At 40.8% G+C, this 24547-nt stretch overlaps 1 protein-coding gene across 1 annotated transcript in view; it reads left to right on the top strand.

Moving 5' to 3' along the window:
• pigk (phosphatidylinositol glycan anchor biosynthesis, class K) overlaps window positions 1–23662 on the top strand; it is a 47211-nt gene extending 23549 nt beyond the window's left edge. The window contains exons 10-11 of the mRNA XM_079569837.1: window positions 1191–1266; window positions 23359–23662. Coding sequence (XP_079425963.1) covers window positions 1191–1266; window positions 23359–23475 — 193 coding nt within the window. The 3' untranslated portion in view covers window positions 23476–23662. The remainder of the gene's footprint in view (window positions 1–1190; window positions 1267–23358) is intronic.
• The last annotated feature ends 885 nt before the right edge of the window (window positions 23663–24547 follow it).

Here is a 24547-nt window from a genome sequence, read left to right as displayed (position 1 = left end):
GAATACAGGTGTCTCTGGGTGCCGACCCCCAGTAAGGCCACCGTTTTTCCATACTCAGATGTGTTCTCACCTGAGCTTAGACGAGTTGATGCGTACCTGTCTGAGCTTGGTAGCTTCCAACTTCACCCCCGTTTGGAGCTATAGGGATATGCTGGAAGAGGCCAAAAGCTACCAACATCTTTGGTCGTTTTGCGTGACTGAGGGCACACATACCATGCTTCCGTTGTTTTTGTATTTCACTTGTGTGTACAGTGTTCACTCGTTTATCGCGGGGGTTACATTCTAAAAATAACCCGCAAAAAAACTAAATCTGTGAAGTAGACAACTTTAATTTTTTAAACTATTATATATGTTTTAAGGCTGTAAAAACCCTCCCCACACACTTTATGCACTTTTCTCACTAGTTCACACAGGTTCTCCCTTATGCCTGGTGTTCAATGTATGTGTTTTTTTAAATCCGTAAATAAACTACAAGCTTCCGTATATCGAATAGCGCGTCATCGTCTTGCCGTCCCTTCTCGTTCTGTGATTGGTTCCCAAATCCATGCGAACATTTCGGCCATGGTCCCCAGGCTGTTGTGCAGTTCGAAATGATTCGAGCGCACACAGCAGCATGGCGTTAGACAGGTTTAGTCTTTTCATGGTTTAGCACCAAAGTACATCTCGGACATGTTAGAGCCGTATGAACCATCTCGGGCCCTGAGAATTTCAGGGAGGGGTCTCCTGGTGGTTCCCAGAATCAATAATAAACACGGTGAGGCTGCGTTTCAGTTTCATGCAGATAAAATCTGTCTCACATCCCCTTGGTTCTGCACATGTTCATTATGTGTCTGCCTGTGGTTTGTTGGTAATGTTTTTGTTCATAACATTGTACAAGTTTTTTTAATCAAATTTATATTGATTTTCACTAGTGCTGTCTTTGTCTGTCGCCGTCTTTGATGCTGTCAGCTGCATCTGCACTATGTGCGTAGAACAGATTTCCCCAAGAGGGACAATAAAGTTTAATTCATTCATTTTATGACCTACGTTTTTCCCATGACGAGGGATCATTTGTCGCAGACGGCTAAAATCGCGGCGTATACACCCTGATGTAGAGTCTGTTATCCTTCTGGTGTTGTCTTTTTGAATGGTGTGAAAAAAATAAATAAAAGAGAAGTAATTGTGTGCTTTGTGCATTTTATATTTTGCAGTTCTGTAAATGAGGAGCAGGAAAAGGAGCCGTACTCGTACGTTGATCAGCTGCCTGTTTCCGAGATCATTCACCAGGTGAGAGCTGCCACAGAACACGACAACAGCAAACCTTATCTGATACTTTGCAAGTGTTTTCAGTGTTTCAGGAAGATGATCAGATTGGATAAGTTTATTGGGAGATTTCAGATAAACTTTGAAGCAGATATAGTTCCTTCTGGAATAAATTATCATCCTGTGACCGCTTTAATCACGATCCCGAACATTCACGTCGAGCAATGTGTCTTGCTGTCAGCGCGACCTTCACAATTCAACACCTACATTTCTCTCTTCACTCCTCGACTTGTGCGACGCATTCAGACGACTAAAGCATGCGTCTCTTAAGGCTCCATTAAATATACTATTCCACTACTTTCACTTCACTCCAGTGAGCGCAGCTGTCACAAATCACTGGTGAAAGTCGGGAGCATGAATTAAGTGAGAGTGCAGAGAGTGGAATTTGACTTCATGGTGCAGCAGGTTGAAAAACATATAAGACAAATACATTTAACACATGCAGTGCCTTGAAAAACAGGGGGATGTAACTTTCCTTTGCTGTTTTAGGACTTTCTGACCCAAAGTCCTGAGTAAATCCAGCAATGATTCAGGCTTCAAGTATTTTTGTTTTTATTTTGAGCAAAGCATTACATTTTTTGAACACTTGAGGACATGCAGCGTCCAGTTCAAAGGATAAAAGCAGTTTTTATTGGACGAAAAGTTCATATGGTGAAAATGGTCAACCTTTTTGGTCTGTTCATTTTTACTTTCTACTCTCCTATACCCTACTCTTCTGAGAGAGGAGGTTTAAGCAGCTGAACCTGATCTCTCCTACGGCGTCAACACTTTCCCTTCAAGGCCAGGCCACGAAGCTAAACCAGATATGGACTGAGCTCCTTGGCTCATGTTTTACACTGACTTTCAGGATTGTAAACAACTGCACACACATACCCCCCTAACCACGCCCCCAACGTTTCATCAGCCGGTCATCCATCATCATCAACACCTGACCTGGTGTACTTTGTATTTCTCATGTCTTGATGTTTTTGTGTATGTGCTTTGCCTTAACTTTAACCTGATTATTATATCGTATATCTTCTTTTGTATGGAGCTTTGAGTTGCTTTGTTTACTAACTAAAATTGCAGTAAACTATAAAGGTTGGCTTGACGGTACCTGCATAAAACAAGTTAAATCTGCAAGTGCTTCAGAAGAACAATTAGTATTTAGTGCATTCAGGGCACATATTCTGCCATAAGCCCGGTGTGTTCGTACAGGTGCTTGTCCATGTTGAATCAGACATTTCTATTCAAAGCACAAGTTTCTCCAGAAGCCTTTAAGCACTGCAGACTGGAGACGAGGCACACCTGCTCGTTTGGATGCCTTTTTTCTCCTCCACACAAATAGAAAACGTTCATTTGGCTCGGATATATTGGTCCATCGCCGCTATGAGACTGTCGCGTTCACAACGATTTGCAAAAAAATAAAAGACAACAACAGTTAAGCTTTCGATTCCAAACGGAGGGGGCGTGAGTGACAAAAATATGACTCACTGACCTTATGTTCCAACACGTACAATTTAAGAAGTAGTCACTCAATTTTGAAGAGTTTTAAAGGGAAAAGTTGTGCTTTTGCCGAACGAAATTGCAGTTTGAATGGCCTTAATTGGCAGATCTGTAATTATTTTGAAAGTAACACTGTTGCAAACAAAGTACGGTGTTCTCCCACCACGGGGCCTCATTACGTGTAAAACCTGCTAACCCTGAACATTTAATTGCTGTAGTTGCCGGAAAAACAAATATTTTTCTGAAGTCGGGCTGCCGTGCTTGGAGAAATGCAATTTATTCTAAAAATATCTCAGTAATAGTCATTTGCTTCAACGCTAAGGGCGCCATATCTGTAATCTTTCTTCTATTAAACTCCTCACGCAACATGGCAATTAACAGTGTTATTGCATTTTCATTATCTGTTTAGCTTTGACATTTTCATTAAGTTTTGATTATGAATTTAAATCTTTTGAGATACTACATTGTGATTCTATTGCGATCTGGAGTACTTCGTTATAAAATGAAAAAAACAAAAAAACAATTGGTGGCACTAAGAAATAAAATAAATCCTGATTAAACTTCCGTAATTACTGGATTATATGATGCTACTTTTTTTACAGTTTAGATCTTATACTCGAGCCCAGGCCATGTTGGAGCGAGAAATCCAATAGAGTCCTGGTTCTCAACTCGTATGACTTTGGGACCCAGCATTGCACAAGGATGACTGTATTTTCCCCACAAATCAGTATTGAATAACTATGGATATACCTTTAAAGATTAAATGATAATCAAAGTAACTCAATAACGGTCATTTAAACGTTCTATGGTAGTGTTTTCCCACATTGTCAATACATGTTTCACAGTAAGATGGTACCAGGTTTGATTCCCACCTGGATGGGGTCTTTCTGAGTTTGCATGTTCTCCCTGTGTGCGTAGGTTTCCTCTGGGTTCCCCCGGTTTGCCCTACCACTAAAAACATGTACAATGGGTCTCCGTGTGAGGCGAGGACTCCCCAGAAAAGGTGATTCTTAATCTCAGTGGGACTTACCTGGTTAAATAAAGGTCAAATAAAAATAAATGACGCTACACCGGGGCCATCGTTTTTTGCTCTTTCTCTCAGAACAGTTTTTAAAGCAGTACTAAGTAACTCTTCCCCCTAGAGGCCATAAGCGCAACTGCGGGTGTAGTAGCAAGTAACGATTTTTAAATTTATTAATTGTCTTGGAGAGTAAATACTACGCTGACAGGAAAGGTGAAGGGAGAGAGGGTTACTGTACATCCAATTATACAATAGAAATATTTTTTTTTCACTCAAACTTGGCTGTAAATACTGTTTAAAGTGACGTTAGCCCGCAGTTAGCTTTGCCCGTTAGCATGTTAGCTTCTTCTTCGTGATTACATTAGTGTGTATTGCTTTCTCCGCACCAGGGGCAGTCAAGTTGCAAACATGGTTTTCTGGCCAGAGACACCAGGGGGAGATGAAAGACCCTCCAATCATCCCATAAACACTTGTATTACCCCCACAGGGACTACGGGGAGGATTTATTAAGGTAAATAAGTTACTTAGTACTGCTTTAACTCACAGTGGGCTAAATAAGTAGTTTGGAATCCATTTAGTGCGTAAAAGTATGGAAAATTCAGTGCAGTGTTTGTGAAAAACGAGCGAGGAGGAGATGGGAATGAAATGGTAACCTGTCCCACACGGCGCTCACCTCTTGGCCTCGCCCAGGTGCATGTGTGTGTGAGCTCTCATGACACCTGCAGCTTATAGACAAGTGTGGCCCATATGCACTTTTTCTTTCTCGAAAATTATTCATATCCTCTGACTAAATTCCTTTTGCAAACACAGCATTTGTTTGGAAAAACAGGCCGCACATGCAGTTACCATCTAAATATGGTGTATTTTCTAAAATGGGGTTTTCTTGGAAGTCTTCTTCTAAACTCACTCGAAACGGGATGTGCGGGAGGCATTGTGTGAGCTAGGAATGTTAACTCAAAAATAGTCTCCATTTTACTCACCAAAGTCTAAACCCCAAACAATGATCTGTCACTGCCACAGAAGGAGGAGGGGGAGGCTGTGCACTGGTCGATTTTAAAGCGACATTCTGAAATGGACCCTATCATGATTTGGTCTTTTGCAGCTGTATACAATATAAAACTGTTGGTGCTGCAAATAGGTTGGGACAAATCCTTTTAAAAGCATAGGAAAAAATGACTAGAGGGGTCTACTTTAACATTACCTGAAGCTGTGGGAGTTAAAGGGAAAAGGAAAAGCCCATTTGTCTTACCGACGAGAGAGCGGAGCACTGGCATTGACTCAGGTGAGAGCCGCGGACACAGTTGGTTTGCCCCGAGAAATGAGCCTGACCACAGGCTTCTGTCGGGCACTCACTGGGCACTGATGGGAAAACTGGGGGGTCGCCACAGCCAAAAAACACTTTGTGAAAAGTGCTGCCTCTGACGCCGGGCCAAGTATCAGCTCTTTGCGGGTTATTTTAGTCTGTCGCTGAAAAAGATTACCGCATTCACACCTGCCCAAACCATTTCACCAAAAAAAAAAAAAAAGCCACATTTACAGATGCAATTCACTGCCCAGACTGCAGGCAGAGTGCTTAAAAGCATCCTCAAAAGCACAAATCCTGTTATTGGTTTATGTTCTGACGCTGTTCAACTCCGAAGAGGTTTTTTTTATACCCATTCAGCTTTGAATACAGCATGCTTTTAAGACTCTGAAGAGAAGCCCTGAAGTCCATTTAGAGTTTACTTTACAAAATGTCGTCTAGTTGGATTTAAAAAGGAAAAGAAAAAAACAGCTTGGGCATGCATTTCCTCTGGGTGTTCTATGTCAACCCCTTTGACAAGTCTGATGCATTTTGGAACCAAATCCTGTGACCGAAAAGGTTTTTGGCTGGAATGAAGCAGGTATGTTCGGAGAATTTGTATTGCAGCCAGTGGCAAAGAACATTTCAAGGGTAGCTACAAGAATGGATACAACAGATAACGTCACAAAGCTAGACAACAAGTGTTTACTTGTTGTCACTTAGCGGAGCTGCAGGATCTTGTAAGGATGAGCCGTCTCCCTGGCTTAGATCTGTTAAAAGCATTTTTCGCCCTTGTATATAACTCCACATTTGAGAGCGATGCTGGTATCGGCTCGCCATTCTCGGACGTACAATCTTTCCGACTGACATAATGCAGAGAACAGATGTACCTGCTCCCCTTAATCTGCTCCACACGTTGAAAGTCACTCGTCCACATAAATATTGCCACCGCTTTGCCCTGTCCGTTTTTTGTTTGGCCCATTCTCTTTCCAATTGTGTCATGCTGTCGTCGGTCTTACCGGGCTTTGGAAATGGGAGTAAAAATGTTCCCTCTGGCATCCGGTCTCGATATCTGGAGTCTGATTTGCAAAAGCCCCAACAGTAGGGCTTAGTTCCTTCATTCTCATCATCTTCTGCGTCCTGTTCCTCGTCTTCTTCCAAATAAATGACGGACTGCTACCCTTTGCAAAAAGCGGGGTGTAAACAGCACTTTCTGATTATTAATGCAGACAAGACCAAAGAGCTAATCCTTTGCTGTTCCAGTCCTGTTCAGTCTTTGTCCTTCTCTGACCAGCCGGTGGAGGTTGTAAATAGCTTCAAGTACTTGGGTACTCACATTGATGACAAACTTAATTTTTCATTAAATGCAGATTCAATGTATAAGAAAGCCAACCAGAGACTATGTGATCAGGAAGCTCAGGGGCTTTGGAGTGAGCCCACACATTCTTGAGCGGGTCTATGTCAGTCTGATTGAAAGTGTCTTTGTTTTTAATATCACCGTATGGTTTGGGTATCTTACAGTGGCAAACAAAAATCCTCATCCTCATCCTCTGTCTGATGAGTTTAGTCTGATGCCCTCTGGGCACCGCTATAGAATACCTTTAGCTACAAAGGAGGTGTACAAGGGCTCATTTGTGCCTAATGCAATAAACCTGAATAAGCGCTAGTGGAGTACGAAGCACAACTGTTTTTAATTGTTCTTTTTATTAACTTATTGTCTTTGATACTGTCTGTCATGTCTGTTGTGACTATGTGTGATTTTGTGACTGTGATAGTGAACCAAAGACAAATTTCCACCTCGGTGGACGATAAAGTAAATGTAATCTAATCTAATCTAAAATGAGCGCTTGTTTGACGGGCTTTTTACCCCATGATGCTTTGCGGAGATCTAGAAAGAGGCTGTTCTATTCCGGCGAATTCTGGAAGAAACCGGCAGGCTTTATTGTCTCTTCAGGGATATTTATCTGTTCTGCATCATTCTAAATTGCTTTGCATAAAAAAATAAATGTTTGCAACTATAGTATTTAACTGAGGTGTAGTGCATTCCTTGGAGAGAGTTTCCTCTTAACAACCGATTATAATATGCGTTAATATTTGCAGAGAAAGGTAAGTATCAGCTTTATTTGCCTGAAATATGAGTGCCCCTCAATATATTTTAGTACCTTGAGTATCTAGTTTTTTGGTCGTTTTTTGGTCTGCTTACAAGATTAACCAAAGAGAACTGCAGAAAGGTAGTATTTTGAGCACCGAGAGCATTCGCAGCATATTTCGTTGAGTCTAAATCCTGCCATAAGCCTCGTGCGGGTGTACAGGTGCGAGTTCAGAACATTTCTATTCACCGCACAGGTTTCTACAGAAGCCTTTTCAAACCCGCAGACTTGATGTACACCCCGTCATTTGGGCAGATGAATGGGCTCAACCACAATCTACAGAATTGCGCACTTAGTCATTTAACTATTCAGCTCTATGTTGAGAACAGGCGTCTTCCGAAGCCTCATTTTCTTTTGCATTTTCAACCATAATGAATATAACAAAGTACAAAAAGATGAAGAAAATGATGTACACCCCCTGAATCTCAATGAACTGCAGCAGTTTTATAAAGAGAAATGGTCTAAGATTCATCCTGATAATTGGGAGTGTTTAATCTGCAAGTACAGAGAAGCAGTTATTGCTGCAAAAGAAGAATCAGCAGCTATTTAATACAGGGGTTCACTTACTTATTACAAGCTGTTGTGCATGTCTCAGGTTTTCTGCAAAATAATTTTTTGTCATTTTTCGTCAATTTTTTGTCATTTTTTGTGACATTTTTGCCACTTTTTGGTCAATTTTTTTGTCACTTTTTTGGTCATTTTTGTCAATTTGTTTGTCAATTTTTTTGTCAATTTTTGTCAATTTTTTGTCACATTTTCATCATTGTTTTCATCTCAGTTCTGTCGCTATTTTCACACCTTTTTTCCATAAGGTTTAGGATTGGGGTAAAGCCAAACTGGAGAAAAGGTGCTCGGTTCAGGTGGGAGTTATGGGGTTAAGAAGGCTCGTATTGGAAAATTGGATAAAGGTACTAAGCTTTTGACAGACAGATTACACCACAATAGGCAGAAGTGTCATTGTGAACATGACTTTCCCAAAAGCGGCCGCTCTCCTCATCCTCTGCTTAAGCTCTGGCTCTGACGAACTATTTTCTCCCAATTTTTGTCTCATCTCATCAATGTAATCTCATAAACGTCTTGTCATGTTTTAGTCACCAAAGAGCTATTTGTGACTCGTCATTCTCATTAAAAAAAAGGTGCATCAACATGACTAAAACGACACTGGTTCACAGTCAGGGAGGGACGTAGATCTGTCTGGATACATTTGTTTTTAAGGAGCGATTTGAACCATGGTTTTTGAGGTTTGTATATGTTGCTTTGTAGGAATAAAGTCCTGCTTGACTTTAAAGATGATTCTAGATGGGCAGCCGGTGAAGTGTGGGAAAAACCAGCGTGATTTGTGAAAATATTTACACTTTGACACTTTAAAAAGCCAATTCTACAGTTCGTTTTCTCACGTGTCCCACTTTTATATCTAACTATGGGCTGGAGAATGTTATCACGTGATTACAACCTATTGTGAGAGGAAAGTAAATCAATAGAGCTCATGCCGGCACTTCATCTAACATCTAGACATCCCTACATCCATCTACAAGTCGGCATGGTTCATTTTCTATTCCTATCCTGTCTCTGAGCTTCACATGCAGTCAACACGTCCAGCTGACAAACTCGACCCTGTGACTCCCCGCACAAATTTCCATTATCGCTCTGTCCACCTCCCTGTGCTGCTCTTCCCTGAACCATCCCCCCCTCTCCTTGCTCGCTATTGTTCACACCGAAGCACCGTGACCATGAAAACCCCATGAACCTCCTCCTCTTGCACATTACCTCTCAACCTGACCAGGCCACGTGCAGCGCTCTGTTTGAGATCTGTTTTCAGCCAGGCCGTGATTGAATGGAGTCACAGGGAGAAGCATTTGGGTTTTGAATGAGGGTGATGTATAAATGGATTGTAATTATTCAATCAATCAAAATCATGATCAACTATTTTCTCTTCCTTGTGGCCATAGAAACAGCTTCAGGCCTTGTTATCTTCTGCTCCGTCACATCAAATATTGATAGATAAAGCTAGGGCTGTGCAATTAATCGAAATTCAATTACAATTCCGATTACTGCACTAAACGATTACAAAATTAGCATAATCGCATAAAACGATTATATTTTTTTTCTATTTTTTTGTCTATTTTTTGTCTATTTTTTTCCCATAATTTTTTTCTATTTAAAAAAAAAACAATCTTTTTCTTTTTTCTTTTTTTTTGTTTACATTTTCTCAATATTTTTTTTTTCTTTTCACATTTTTTTTTCTCACATTTATTTATTTATTTTTTCTCAAAATTTTTTTTTGCAAAGCAGACTTGCTTTTCAGGCCGCTGGGATTATACACCCTTCTCATTTCAGGTGCCATGGCTCATGCTTTTGCCTGACAGAAAAACAAACTGCGCTGTTTGATGATGTCATCAGGCCGCGCTGCTCAGTTTACTTGCGCAGGTGTGAGGGCTGGCCAGCAGGGGGCAGGTGTGAAGCAGAGACCTGTCTTAAATCAAGGCGTGCTTGAAATCATTTGTACTTTTATGACTGTTCAGAAAACTGAAAATATCAGCATAGTTTTTTGATTAATAAATAAATAAAATGAAGATATAATAAAAAAAAGAAATAATCCTTTGAATAATCGGGATTTCAATTATGACTAAAATATTCGTGATTATTATTTTTTCAATAATCGAGCAGCCCTAGATAAAGCCATCTCTAAGTCGGTTTCTTGGTTGTCTTGCTTTGGCCAAGACTTTCAGGACATTAGATCGACGACGCATTATCCGTGAGTGACATGTTTAGGAAGTCTACAATCTGTAAAACAAGTTGTCCAGCTGCAGTGCACATAACATACCATTTTAGAAGAGATTTTTGAAAAAGAAAACTAATGTAGTTGTACAAGAGCTGAAACCACATTCTTCACCATTCAGAGGAATTAGCTGCTTTTCCCTTTACGTTTTTCTTCACCGCTTCCCCCCTTTACACACAACAAGTAATTCAGCTTGTGTCGCCTATACAGAAACCAATCTACAATGCGTCTGTCTTCTAAACAAGGCCGGTTTTCTATTTGGTGTTGGATAAAAGAGGCCGCTAGTGTGACAGAGGAGGTACAGTGCTGTGTTCTTTATACGGGCCGTCCACAACCACGCAAGAGAGTTGATTAGTGCCTTGTCCGCATTGGCAGGCGCCTCTGGGAAGTCAAAGTGACTGTAAGTCTCCAACAATACACGCACACAACATTCTACAGAACCTAAGCTAATACAGTCAGTGTCAAGCTTTTTTTTTTTCATTTACGTCTATAAATCATTTTGGGACCCACAGCTCAGTGCTTTTCTCAACACAATAACCATGAGAGCAACATGTTCTGAAGTTCTTAGTTTAGTAGTTATTATTCTGTCTTTTCTCCAGTGCTAATGCTTCACAGTGAACAGATGCCTTAAATTTTAAAAGATAAATTAACTAATTGCAATAGTTTAAGGTAGCAGCACTCCCTGTACTGCGATTAAGTTGCTCAAGATACTTAAAAACTCTTTACTTACTTTGCCGAGTGGATCCAATAAGACAGTAGGGCTGGGACAAAATATTGTATCGGACTTGGATCACAATACTTTTTACTGCAATACCAAGTATCGGTACTTCATCAAGTATCGTTTTTTCTGAACTATACGTTACTCCGAAGTATAAGACGCACCAGCCATAAAATGCCTATTGAAGTAGGGTTTGATAACGTAACACACTGATGCTTAGCTGCATGAAGCATAAACAAAGAACTAAATAGGTGTCTGGTATGTTAATTCACTAATTAACTCTAGCTAACTCTAAAAAACGAATTTACTCGACTAACTATAAACAAACCCACTAACTCTAACTCTAACCCACTAACTCTAGCCAACTAACTGTAACCCACTAACTCTAACTCACTCACTTTAACTCACTCACTTACAATAATTCTAACTCACTAACTAATTAACTCTAGCTAACTCACTAACTCTAACAAACTCACTAACTCGCCTAACTATAAACAAACTCACTAACTCTAATTCACTCACTTACAATAACTCTAACTCACTCACTCACTCACAATAATTGTAACTCACTAATTATCTCAAGCTAACTCACTAACTCCAACTCACTAACTTGCCTAACTATGAACAAACTCACTAACTGTATCTCACTAACAAACTCTCTCACTCACTAATTAACTCCAGCAAACTCACTAACTCGACTAACTATAAACAAACTCACTAACACTAACTCTAACTCACTCACTTACACTAACTATAACTCACTAACTAATTATCTCTAGCTAACTCACAAACTCTAACAAACTCACTTACTCGCCTAACTATAAACAAACTCACTAACTCTAACTCACTAACTCTAACTCACTCACTTACAATAACTATAACTCACTAACTAACTCTAACAAACTCACTAACTCAACTAACTATAAACAAACTCATTAACAAACTAACTCACTCGAACTCACTCGCTTACAATAACTCTGACTAACTAGCTAATTAAAGCTAACTCACTAACTCTAGCAAACTCACTAACTTGACCAACTATGAACAAACTCTCTAACTCACTAACAGACTAACTCACTCTAACTAACCAACTATAACTAACTACACCAACTAACTACACCTACAACCCACGCTCTTCGATTTCCGAGAGCTTTAAGTTGAACAATACCCTAAACACTGAATAACACGTTTAGCTGTGCGGCTCCGGTCTCGTCGCTCGCATTAATTACACGTTTCCCTCTGAGTTTCTGTTATTGTGTTATTGTGTTATTCTGTTATTGTGGGTCACTTTGCTGCGAGGCGTCTCTTTGTTGATTGTTTTGGTCGGTCGCCAGCACCTAATCACAATATGCTCAGAGCCGGAACGCACCGAGAATAGCGCTGTTATTTTTAGTCTCTTGTGTATTGCAGTTTTTCCCTCTTCTCTTTGAGCCCGGTCCCTGGCGTCAAATTATTGTTTGTTCTTTTTTTTTTTTTTTTTTTCCTCTCCGGCTCGAAGCCACACCATATGGCTCTAGTGGATTGCAAAGTGAAAGCGGTAAGAAAAAGAGATTGCTTTCCAGACCAGTTACTTTATAAATTCTCTCTTCCTCTTGTAATGAGTCGTACTTCTCTGGAATATATAAAGAACACTTTTCCACGTTATGTATTGCCAGGCCACCAATAAAGGGGCACACGCTCATATTTAATCCCACCACCTTTAGATTTTACTGTGGCATTATTTCCATGAGCTTCTAAAGAGTCAGTGTTGCATTAATGTTTCCCTAAGATCCTGTATTGATGATGGGAGAGTGTGACTACTGCGCTAAGCTTTCTCCAGCACATCCCAAAGATTCTCAGTGGGGTTAAGATCTGGACTTTGTGGCAGAAGAAGAAATCCATCGATGGAGTCACTTGGTCATTCAGGATGTTCAGGTTGTGTATATATGTGTGTATTGTTACGTACTCTCTAATATATATATTGAGCACAGCCCTAATGGTTGCAGAAATACAGTTTATTTGATGGATGGATTGATTGATGGAATAACTTTGTCATTCTAAACATTCTGGCAGCTTTCGATTGTGAATTAGGAGTTGTTGTTTGCGTTTGATAGAATTGCTCCCTGAAAGTTGTGAAACTCATCCCTGTGAAGAGTTTTGATGTTTGAAGTGCTTTAGAGAAGTTTGGAAAGAGCTTGAACCACAACTAATAAATAATGGAAAGGAATGAAACAAAAAAAAAGAAGACCTTTATAGTGCCTTTAACTACCGTTTGTTGTTACTAGAGAAATTGCAGGCACTATTGGTTTGGCAGTTTGCGTTGTATAGTGATCCAACTCTAGTCACGCAAAAAGACCAAAGATGTTGTTAGCATTTAGCCTCTCCTCCTCTCTTCTATGGGGCCAAACAGGGGTGAAGGTAGAAGCGACCAAGCTCTTCCACGTTTCCCTATTTAAATACAGTGAGTAGTTGCACGAACCAAGTAAATAAAAAGGGGTACTATAGTGTTAGGGCGTAATAACACCTAGTGATAATTAGGTAATAACACGTCGCGGATCGTGTAACTACTCATGTAACCATATTTTAAAAAAGGAAAACGTTTAACTCATTGACTGCCAATGACGAAATCCAAACGTTGACTGCCAATGACGTCGATAGACGTCAATCAAGTTTTCCAATGGGAACAGCTTCAGCAAAGCCTTGAGCGTGTCACCTAGTGACTCAATAAAAGAACTACAAGTCTTTTATTGAGTCACTAGGTGGCAGCATTGCTCTTTCGTTTTCTCAGCTTTTTGGTCAGAAAACAGCATTTTGTGTGATTTCACTTATTTTCTACGGACGATTACTAAAGAATGGAAAGAATTTTTTTTTAAATGAAAGAAGAGAGTCTACTCTTTCTTGTTGACATAGACCTAGACCTACATTTTCTGTGGGGCTTAAAAAAACAGTAAAAATCCTGAAAAACCTCTGGCAGTGGGGAGCTCTCTGATTTGAAAATGGCTGGCAGTCAATGAGTTAAGAGCTTGGTCGCTTCTAGCTTCACCGCATCCCCCCCCCCCCCCCCCCCCCCCCATCGAGGAGAGGCTGAATGCATGATTTTTGGTATATTTGCATGACTGAGCGCACCCGTAAAGACCAGAGAGGTACGCATCAACTCGTCTAAGCTACGGTAAGAACATATCTCAATATGGAAAAACGGTGGCCTACTCCCTTAAGACTAAACTTGGTCTCCTCAGACGACTGTATCAACTTGTATGCCTCACCAGCACCATCATCAGAAGTCTGTGTAATATCTGCAGTCGATAGCGCCCCCTCTTTTCGCTGTGCGGGGCCTGGACTTCACCGTCGTTGTTACTGTATATGGCGAAAGACTTGGCAGAGCCATTTCAGACCTCCCTCCTCACAACCATTAACGCTCAGTGAGATCGTGTTAATTAGACCTAATCAATTGTAGAGCCGCTGTTTATGGATTTAACCGGTGAAGTGAATACGTAACAAAGCAGGTTTAAAGAAATGCTTCTGTGTGAGGCGATGTCCGTAGTGCTGAAACACTTTGTCGGCTGAAGGTCAAACTTGTGTCTGTTAAGGCTGCAGCAAATGTAGATGGATGCTCGGACAGCCCTGTATACGGATACTTTGCACATGAGTCAAATTCTGTTCACCATTCATACACTAAAACACGATTCTTAATAATTAGCTCTCACACCTTTTTCCTTCAATTGAAGACGTCGCACTTCTTGATATTTGATCAATTTCCAAATCACGACCTGAGCAACCCACCGCAGTAATCATCAGACCCGATATGGGCGCATGGGAAAGGCAATTATTCACTCCCTGCATTTTTTTTATCCCAATGACAATAAATCAATAACATTAACCTTACAGACCTCTGTCAAAGCACATCTCCAATCAATGCTACTGCACATTGGATTAGCACTTCTCTTCCAGGCTGAATGCTAACCACCTCGCCTGAAAGAGAGGGAGATGTCACCTTGGAAGCAAACTTGGGATGGAGACAAGTTGGTCTTTTGTTCTGACTCAGCCGTGATTCATATAAAGGCTCATTATCTATAGGCTTTTCACTTCTAATGAGCGTTTCTGTCTAACATACTGAATAGGTACGTTATACACAATTTGGCAGCTTCTCTTATTGTGCTGCTGCTGCTGCTGCTGCTGCAACAGACGGCATTGACTCTGTGCAGCTGCAACAAAGGAAAACTCACTTTTTTTACATTCAATGAGCAGTTTCATAGTCCTTGGAATAGTTAAATGAGTAATGGATTTCGTAAAGCGTTCCAACTATTTATCGGAAAGCAGCACTTGCAAGTGTGAAGGTTGCTGGCCCTGGCGCATGAAGTTTCAGAGTTTCAGATCTGCTTGTCTTGGAAAGTCAAATGAGTAAATACTGCAGCAGCGATTTTTATATAACATTTGAGATGGGAGTGAAACCAAATGGAAGGATATACTTTGTTTGGATATGTGCTAAGGTTGCGCAATTAAGTGCATGTAAATTACTATTTCAACAGCTGTATTTAGCAAAGATTGCAATTATTTGGTTTGTTGCATGGTTTGCGTTTATGCAGAGCCTCACAAAGCCACAACGTACAGAGTTTAGCGCTAACCAGGCCTGTCACGATAAAAAATTTGAAGTTCGATATATTGAGGCGGGAAAGTATCGCGATAAACGATATTATTGACTTAAACCATACTAGATACTGTCAACTCTAAAATTGACAGTAAACCTTTGTTCTAAAAGTGCATAATAATTTCCTGCAATACCACACAAGCTGCAATAAACATGAAATACAATGTAAGAATTTCAAATCAAAGAAAAAATAAGCGGAAAATGGTAATAAATGTATAGACAATAAATATCGAGCCCAAAAATGTATTGTTTATGTGTTGTTTATTGAACGATAAATCGATATAGTAATTATCGTGACAGGCCTAGCGCTAACAACTTGCTATGTACATAAAGAAATACAAGTAAATAGCACATTTATAAATATGAAAAATGGCTGCAGCCTCAAAAATAATCATCCACATGGTCCAAATAGCGATCGATAGCTTTCCTCTTCGAAGGCAAACTTTTCATCACCCGTGTGAATGTTCTGATAACTAATTTGAAGTTCAATATATTGAGGCAGAAAAGTATCGTGATAAACGATGTTATTGACTCTAACAATACTCAATACGGTCAACTCTCAGGCATAAAAATGACAGTAAACCTTTGGTCTAAAAAGTGCATCATTGTATCCTAAAATACCACACAAGCTGCAATAAACATGAAATATAATGTAACTCAATGCTGATAAATTTACAGACAATAAATATCGAGCTCTAAAAAGCATATAGTTTATCTGTTATTTATTGAACGATAAGTCGATATAGTAATTATCGTGACAAGCCTATCTGTTAGCTCAATTTTGTAGCTGATTTTACTCTTAAAATCCCCAGGTCCGCTCCTCTTGCTGCCACATGTGTCATCCTGTGCTTCCTGTTTGGTTTGCCGAGTGATTCCCTAGTCCCTGGGCTTGATCTGCCAGGCGATGCAGCAGTGCGCCGTCCATACTTTTTTCCAGATTGCGACAGGACTCCCCGATTCTCCTGTCGATTAAAACGCACCTCGCGATTATCGAGATCGACTTTTATTAAAATCGCGATTAGACAAAAATTCGATTAATTGGCCAGCCCTTGTACTACTGATATCGAAAACAGAAAAATAAATACATCTTTAGATTCAAGTTTTGATGCTGATGCCTAACTTTAGTTAAAAAATAAAAACGGACCAAATATAAAACAAAAAAGTTGAACACAAGATGAAAAAAAATCAGAAGGTGGGGGAAAATTATGGAAAAAAATTGGGTAAAAAGTGGACAAAAATGTTTAAGAAAAGGTGCTATTATCATTTTTATTTAGCGTTAGCCGTTCTCATCAGTCACTCACTGCCTGCCGTGTAATCTTGAGCTATTTATTTATTTTGCCAAGACGCCGCTACGAACCCATAGGGAAATAACGGGACAGGAGGAGCAGCGCCTCCTGAGGATCCGCTGAAGTCATGTGACACTTAAGTGCTTAAAGCCCATTGTTTGTAAAGAACAATGTACTTATTTCCATCTACTGAAATGGTGATTTTGATTTGATTGCGGTAACGCCTCCCGCTGCCTTGTATTGTCTCCTAAAGTGGTCTGTGTGAGTTTGTCGTGGCGTGAGGCTGCGGGGGGGTGGGGCGGGCGGGCAGTGGCCAGTGATGATGAGCACGCTTTAATAGGCCACACTTAGCGGTGGCACATGCTGCTGTCCCCCGCGGCTCTGCTGACGCGGCACTCTGTCACCCTTCATCCGTCTGCATGTCCGCCGCGCTCCTCTTCCTCACCCCCAAGGACCGCTCGCACTCTTTAACGGCGGAGTCAGCCGTATTTCAGCCAGCTATTGTCGCGCCCGAGTCAGCTGCCCTCAATAAACGGATACGTATGGGGGCGTGTGCGCACTTTGGTCCGGGAAAAGTCAGATTGATACGGCTTTGGAGCTTTTATATCACTGTGGAATAGCTCTGCCTGAAAATGTTTGCGAAGAGGAGGGAATTACAGATGATTGCTGGCTGCCGGTCGGGTCGAGCAGTTTGAGGCCAGAGGAAAAATGTGAATCGCTCCTCTGTGAGTTAAGTCGAAGGATGTCAAATGCAGAGGACACATTTTGTTGTATAGTTGTAATGAAGATCCTGGATTTAACTTACTGTTCTGATCTGGGGCTGCTGTAGTTGGTCAGGTCTAGGTTCAGCAAAACTGTGAATGAGGTCAGCTGAACATACTGAACGACCAGGTTATTCCATCAATGGATTTCTTCTTCCTGATGCACGGGCAAATTCGGTGTGAAGTGTGAAGTTACAAAAGGGGCAGATAATGTAAGACTTGTTCTTCTCCTCTGCTCCATTTCATTCATACTGTGTTGGCTTGGCGGTTTTATGGTGATTGTATGACATCACTTTTGAAATAAATAAATAAATAAAATGAAAATGACCCCTATGACCCTCTAGTGTAAGCTGCAAACATTTGTGTCAAATATTAATGGTAAGAAAGTACACTGTAAACTGAATCTTGGTATTCATTCAGAATACGGCTGTAACGATTATTTTGGTAATCGATTAATCTACCGATTATTTTTTACGATTAATCGCTTAGCTGTGAATGGTGTTAGGTGTATGATTGGATGAGATACAGACAGATATTTATGAAATTTTCAATGTACAAAACACTAAAGACCCTAACTTGAAAAACAAAGTTACTAGAAAACGATTAATCGATTACTAAAATAGTTGACAACTATTTCAATAATCGATTAGTTGTCGCTTAATCGATTAGTTTTTTCAGCTCTAATTCAGAGTTTCTGTGTTTCATTCAAAAGTATTAAAAGTCACGGAATTTGCTGAAATTAAGCTAAATGTAAAGTTCTTTGGAAATACTGACTTTGCTCAACGGTTTTACTCCATGAGCTTTTTTGCTCAAAAGTTTCCAATTTGCTTTTAAAAATGAAAATGTTCCATCATCCTTCAGCTTACAGGAATGAAAATACATCTTTAGAAATGATTAAACATAGGTTTTTGGAGTTTATTAAATATGTCCTCTTTAGGCATTCAAGTTTCATTTAAAAGCTCCCACACCTGCAGCACAGGTGGAGGCGTCACAAGAGGCACTGCAGGAAACAAGGAAGGAACAAAGGAGAAAATGGTGAAAGACTGTTCACACTCAGAAAGCTTTATTGATCCCTTAAGAGCAAATCATTTGCAGCAACCTCAGACAGATATAGCACAAACACATCACAACACTCACTGTGTGTCACTTCCAACAGTACAGACAGTAGTAGACAATAAAAAAGACACATTTCAAAAAGGGTTTATGTCACTTAATAAACACACTTTCAGCAGTTCATTTGTTTAGCAGAGGAAGAGGAAGGAGGAGGAGTTGACCAGTGCAGGACACCATGCTCTGAAACCGTTTCAGTTTGCTACGGTTTCCTCTGCCTCCAAAAACATCAGTCGCAGCGGCTCAGGACTTACACCTGAGCACTATTTTGTTGTGCAATAAAACACTTACTTACTTAAAACTGACTGTAAACACCTGACCTGTTTAAACCCTGTCATAAGTACATCAGCTCTAATCGCTATCACAAACTTCTAAGACAAATTACTACTGGGGCTTTTGCCAAAAACAGCACAGCTCTGTTCTATCAGGGCTGTTCCCTCTGTTCAAGCCTAAGAATCTGATGCATATTTGATCTAATTTAAACTTTTAACTTTATTTTCAAACCAAGCAAATGGATGACGGTCGCCAGGTGTTGACAGTCTGAGCGCTGTCGTATTCCAGTGTCAGCAACAAACTCCACGCCCCGCGGCCAAGACCCAACAATCTGCTCAAAAATGACTGGCTTCTGCTGAGTCGGCCTCTCGAAAACCACAGCCGGACCGAAGCCAAACGGGCCGCACTGAAGAGGCGGGGCACTGAAACAAAAAAACTTTATTAACTATGTGTAACTAACTCTGGGCATCGATTTGTGTCGAACCTGCAGAGAATGTGCTCGTGTGCTCTGGATGTGGTGTTTGTTAGTGTTGAATTTAGGGGTGAAGCGGATCAAAAACTAAATATGACTAAAATGTGATAGAAAAAGCAACAAAAGAGCATCAAAAACATTCCAGAAAAGCCACAATAACACAATAAAAAAGCGACAAAAGACAGACAAAAAGCAATGACAGAAGCGATGAAAACATTTTTTCAATTATGAACATATTTGTCATAAAATAAATATTTGTATTTCAATCTTATATATTGAGTAAAATTCTACACGGTGTGGCTCTAAGGCATTTGAATACAAGCATCATAATCTAAAGGGATATTTTGTGTTGCCTCCCTGTCAGCTATAGGATTGACTTTAAAGGGATATTTCTGAATTTTTGACATAGGGCCTAATTTCCGAGTTATCCAGAGTGTTGCTGATTTCTGGAGATATTTTTTTGTAATTCAAGCAGTTCTTATATTTGAAGAGTTTCGTGGCGCTAGGCTAATGCAAGGCTAGCGCATTTCTATGGTATCAGCTAGCCTGCATTAAAAACAGTTTGACCCGCTCCACAGAGCACCTGAGGCAAATCACTTATAACACCAGACTAACCATATAAATGTCTGTATTAATAGAGTAATTTTAACCATTTTGCCTTTAAAATACTTTATATTTGAGCAGCATCAGCTTCGTGGTTGTATAAGCTACGCAGCGGCGGAGTGATCTGCTATAAAATAGTCCCTCAAAATGTGATCATTCATGTGATGCAAGGTCAGTTATATTCCAAAAAATATTCTATCGACACAGACATTTATATGGTTAGTCTGGTGTTATAAGTGATTTGCCTCAGGTGCTCTGTGGAGCGGGTCAGACTGTTTTTAATGCAGGCTGGCTGATACCATAGGGATGCGCTAGCCTTGCAATAGCCTTGCGCCGCAAAACTTTTCAAACATAAGAACTGCATGAATATTACGGAAAAAAAATATCTCCAGGTACCAACAACACTCTGGATAACTAGGAAATGAGACTCTATGTCAAAAATCCTGAAATATTCCTTTAAAGTCAATCCTCTAGCTGACAGGGAGGCAACACGGGGACATCCTTGTTCCTGTCAGTAAGGGCACGCAGCAACTTCTGTACTTGTTGTAGGCTGATGAGTGAGGATTTGTCTGACTCACAATGGAGCGAGTTATAATAATCAACGCACGAGGATATGAACGTATGAATAATAAATTAAACATATATGGAATTGAGAAACGCGTTGCATTAATGTCATTTTCTGCGGGAAACTCCAAAAAGTTTGCTCTTAGACTTCTCTGACAGACTTCATTTCCTCCTCAGGGGATGGATAAAGCTATCTGTCTGTCTCGACTTGATTCCATCTGAACAGATTTATTCACCGTTAGAAAGTTGCATAACGGCGCGTATAGTTTTTGTGCTTAGATAACCACGTCTCCCTTTATGACCCTCTTTGTCCCCGTCCCTCACAGCGACTCCCTCCGCCCCCCCCTCTGTCTGTGTTTGTCCCATTCACTGCCACATCATCACTTTGTGTACCATTATACTTTTAAATCCCCGCAGTATTAAACACGCGTCTCACAAGGAGCGCATTTATATGCTAATGCACGGAGATGAGATTTAACCTCTAAAAAATCTCTCTCCGAGTCCTCCGCCGGCGACAAAAGCCACAGACGGGCATTGACGACGCACTTTAGAGATTTGTGTTATTCCTCGCGGTGCACGCCGACATTATCCCGGGAGTGACAATACAAGCCGGGGTAAGCCGCTGCCAAAAACTGCACGGCTCGGCAAAGAGGATGAAGACGCAGCATGTGTCACTTGTACTCTCGCTGTAGCGCACAGTGGAAAGCTTGTAAAGCAGAGGAGATGATGGGTGGATGTAAATAGCGCGGTAATAGTTTTGCTTCTACATTTACAAAGATCTTAAACGGATCTGTTTTTGTGCAACTTCTTTTCGAGCTTTGGGCCATGTTGCAGTTTCAGTAGTTAAAGGAACAGGCCACCGTTTTTCCATTCTGAGACATGTTCTTACCTGAGCTTAGTCGAGTTGATGTGTACCTGTCTGATCTTTACGCATGCGCTCAGTCACGCACAAAGACCAAAGATGGTGTTGGCATTTAGCCTCTCCTCCTCTCCTCTATGGAGGGGGTGAAGTTAGAAGCGACCAAGCTCTTCCATGTTTCCCCTATTTAAATACAGTTACGTGATTAGTTACATGATCCAACTATAGTCACACAAAATGAAGCATGTCCATTTTCTAAGCGGATAAAAAGGGGAACTATATTACTACTATATACGCGGACGTCGAAGTGCTCCTTCCTTTGGTCCCATAGAGGAGAGGAAGAGAGGCTAAATGCTAACAACATGTTCCTGTGTTTTTGCGTGACTGAGCGCACGCGTAGAGACCAGACAGGTCCGCATCAACTCCTCTAAGCTCAGGTAAAAACATCTCAGTATGTAAAAACGGTGGCCTGTTCCTTTAAATACTATTTGAATGTTTGCATTACGTTATCGCTTCACGTTATCATTTGGTAATTGATGTTTAGGTCTCAGGACTTCACACCTCAGGTTCTGACGTTCTGAGGGGACGCGTCGGCTAAAGCTACACTGATGACTCATATACATTGAATATATTATGTATGGTATTTTGCGCAGCGATCAAAACGTACAAATCTGTCGATTAAAACGAAGTAATTGAATTCTCCAGGTTCTCTGCTTCAAAATGACACGCAGCGTGTCCATATTGACTGAGGTTTAGTTGGTGAAACTTGTGTTGGACAAACGTGTAGCAACCAATTTTCATTGCGATGCTTCTCCGCTCCCCTGTGGCCGAGCAAGTCCTGGAGAAACTCATTTTAAAGCCCTGACTTGGCTCTTTCCAAAGTAAATCCATCTCTTTCAGTCCCGGAGATATTGGCTCTTATTGCCGTTAGATCAGCCAATAACTGATATAGTAAAATGCCCAAATATCAGCCCGATATATCAGTCAACCTCTTGCAGCAATGGTGGAGAGACATGCTTATTTCGGCTAAAACAGGCATTTATCCTGTGTTTTTGTTTTTACCTTTTGTCGGACACATGGCTCATTATGCAGGATAAACAAACTACTGCGCTGTAGAAAAAAGCCATTGACGACGCACCAGTGTCAAAAATAGAATCCCTGCGTAATCCTGCTGCAGAGCCGAAGACCTGACGGCCACATGACGGACTGGTCTTTTTTTTTTTTTTCATTTCTATGGCAGACGCACGTAAAAGACATAATGTACTTGGTGTAACAGCTTCAGCCCGGAGAAACGAACTCAGCAGACCTGACCCTGCGAGGTCAAGGTCTGGTCACCGGGGGGAAGCTGGGTTTTCAGTGAAAGTTGTGTTTATTAAAAAATTATTTCAGAGAGCTAAAGCTAGCAAAAATACAAACTCTTTTTGAGTCTGCATCCTGGACTAACTCTAAAATCTTACACTGACTCACTATTCAATTCCCTCAATGGGCAAATCTCTCCAGTTTTAGCCTGACATGACCATGTTTAGTAAAAAATAATGATGACAGCAGAGCCTGAACACCTGCAGGGACACGTTTAACAAACACTAGCAGACAAAAGTGATCATGCCCTGTGCGGATGTCCTTCGGCAACATTCCTCCTTTGTCAGTCTCTCTGCAGTCGGTGACTTTACGCCTTTGTGCAGATTCTCGACAGAAACGTTTGAAAATGTCTGTGTAGCTTTTCAGTTCATGCTGTGGGCTTGTGCAGCTGTTATGAATTATTTGCTTTTTAAGTTCATTATGTTTAAGTGCTGAGATAAGAGACCTGTATGTAACTCCTTCCAAAACTGCAATGGATGATGAGATTTCCCCTTATATTATCAATATGGCTGGAACAACACACTTTTAATACAATCCAGTTCATATCATCATACTGAGTGACTTAAAACCATCTCTGTGGTCGGCCCTGACTCTGCAGCCCTCACAGCTGGACTGCTTCAAGCCTTGTCTTATTTATTCTCTGGCACTTTCATGTTTTATATTTATAGTTTTGGCCCACCTTTACCCATCCCTCCTCTCTGTCTCCTCAGAAACCCAAGCAGAAGGACTGGCACCCCCCTGACGGCTTCATCCTGGGACTGTGGACCCTCATCATCATGGTGTTTTTCAAAACATATGGCGTCAAGCACCTCAAGCACATCTTCTGAGTCCTCTGCCGAGCCTCAGAGGAGCCTCAGCACGAGCCCCTGGGTGGAGTTATTTCTTACTGACGTGCGGCTGCAACGCTTGAACAGAACTAAGACACTGGGGCAGATTTTATTCTTTGTTTTTGGGACACTGGGTTTGTTTTATTTATTTTTTATGACTGTTTCCATTTTTTTGTGAAGGAATACTTGATGCCTGTACTGCTGAAGGGAGTGTGCGAGTGTAAGTGTTAGGAAACTGAGCTATGTGAGCGAGTGTGAATGCAACAATTGGCGGAAACTTCTTTTAAATCGAAGATGAATAAATACTCAAAAACGCTTCTCATGTGTTTCATTTCATTACTAGATACTGGTAGTGGTTAAGTATTACTACGACAAAAATAAGCAAAGCAGAAAGTACAAGCATTGCAAATAATTGCGGCGCCTGAATTCATAACCACAGCAGGGACAAATCTTTTTTTGGGTTAAGGTGCTTGAATTGATTGCTGGCTGTGAAAGAAAGGGTAAAAACAAGTTCATGGAGACGACGAGCCGGTGATGAGCCGGTGATGTCCCGCTTCTAGCAAAGTCAAAAGTCGGGTCTTTCTTGAGCATTGACATAATATAGTTGTCGTCCCGTATTAAATCACTGGACCCATTCTGAGCTCTTCTTTTCTTAAACCGTCTGATTTCTTTTCATAGCCTTGTCTAAAAATACGGCTTCTTTCTGTGGGAAATAGTTCACTTGACTGTTAAAAGAAGAAGAGCTTTATTTGTACAACGCTTTTCACAGACATGTTCACAAGGAGACAATATTCAAAATGTTGGTCAAATGAAAGACTCCCAGCTTTAAAGCAGTACTAAGTAACTCTTGCCCCTAGAGGCCATAAACGCAACTGCAGGTGTCGTATGTTGCGATTTTTACTCATTAATTGTCCATGAGAGTAAATACTACGCTGACAGGAAAGGCGAAGGGAGAGAGGGATATTGTACATCCAATTACACAATGGGATTTTTTTTTTCACTCAAACTTGGCTGTAAATACTGTTTAAAGTGGCGCTAGCCCACAGTTAGCTTTCCCAGTTAGCCTGTTAGC

This window comes from Gobius niger, assembly GCF_951799975.1.
Source record: "Gobius niger genome assembly, chromosome: 13".
Taxonomy (NCBI): Eukaryota; Metazoa; Chordata; class Actinopteri; order Gobiiformes; family Gobiidae; genus Gobius; species Gobius niger.
Note: the sequence above shows the minus strand (reverse complement) of the source record. Positions and strands in the feature narration are given on the sequence as shown.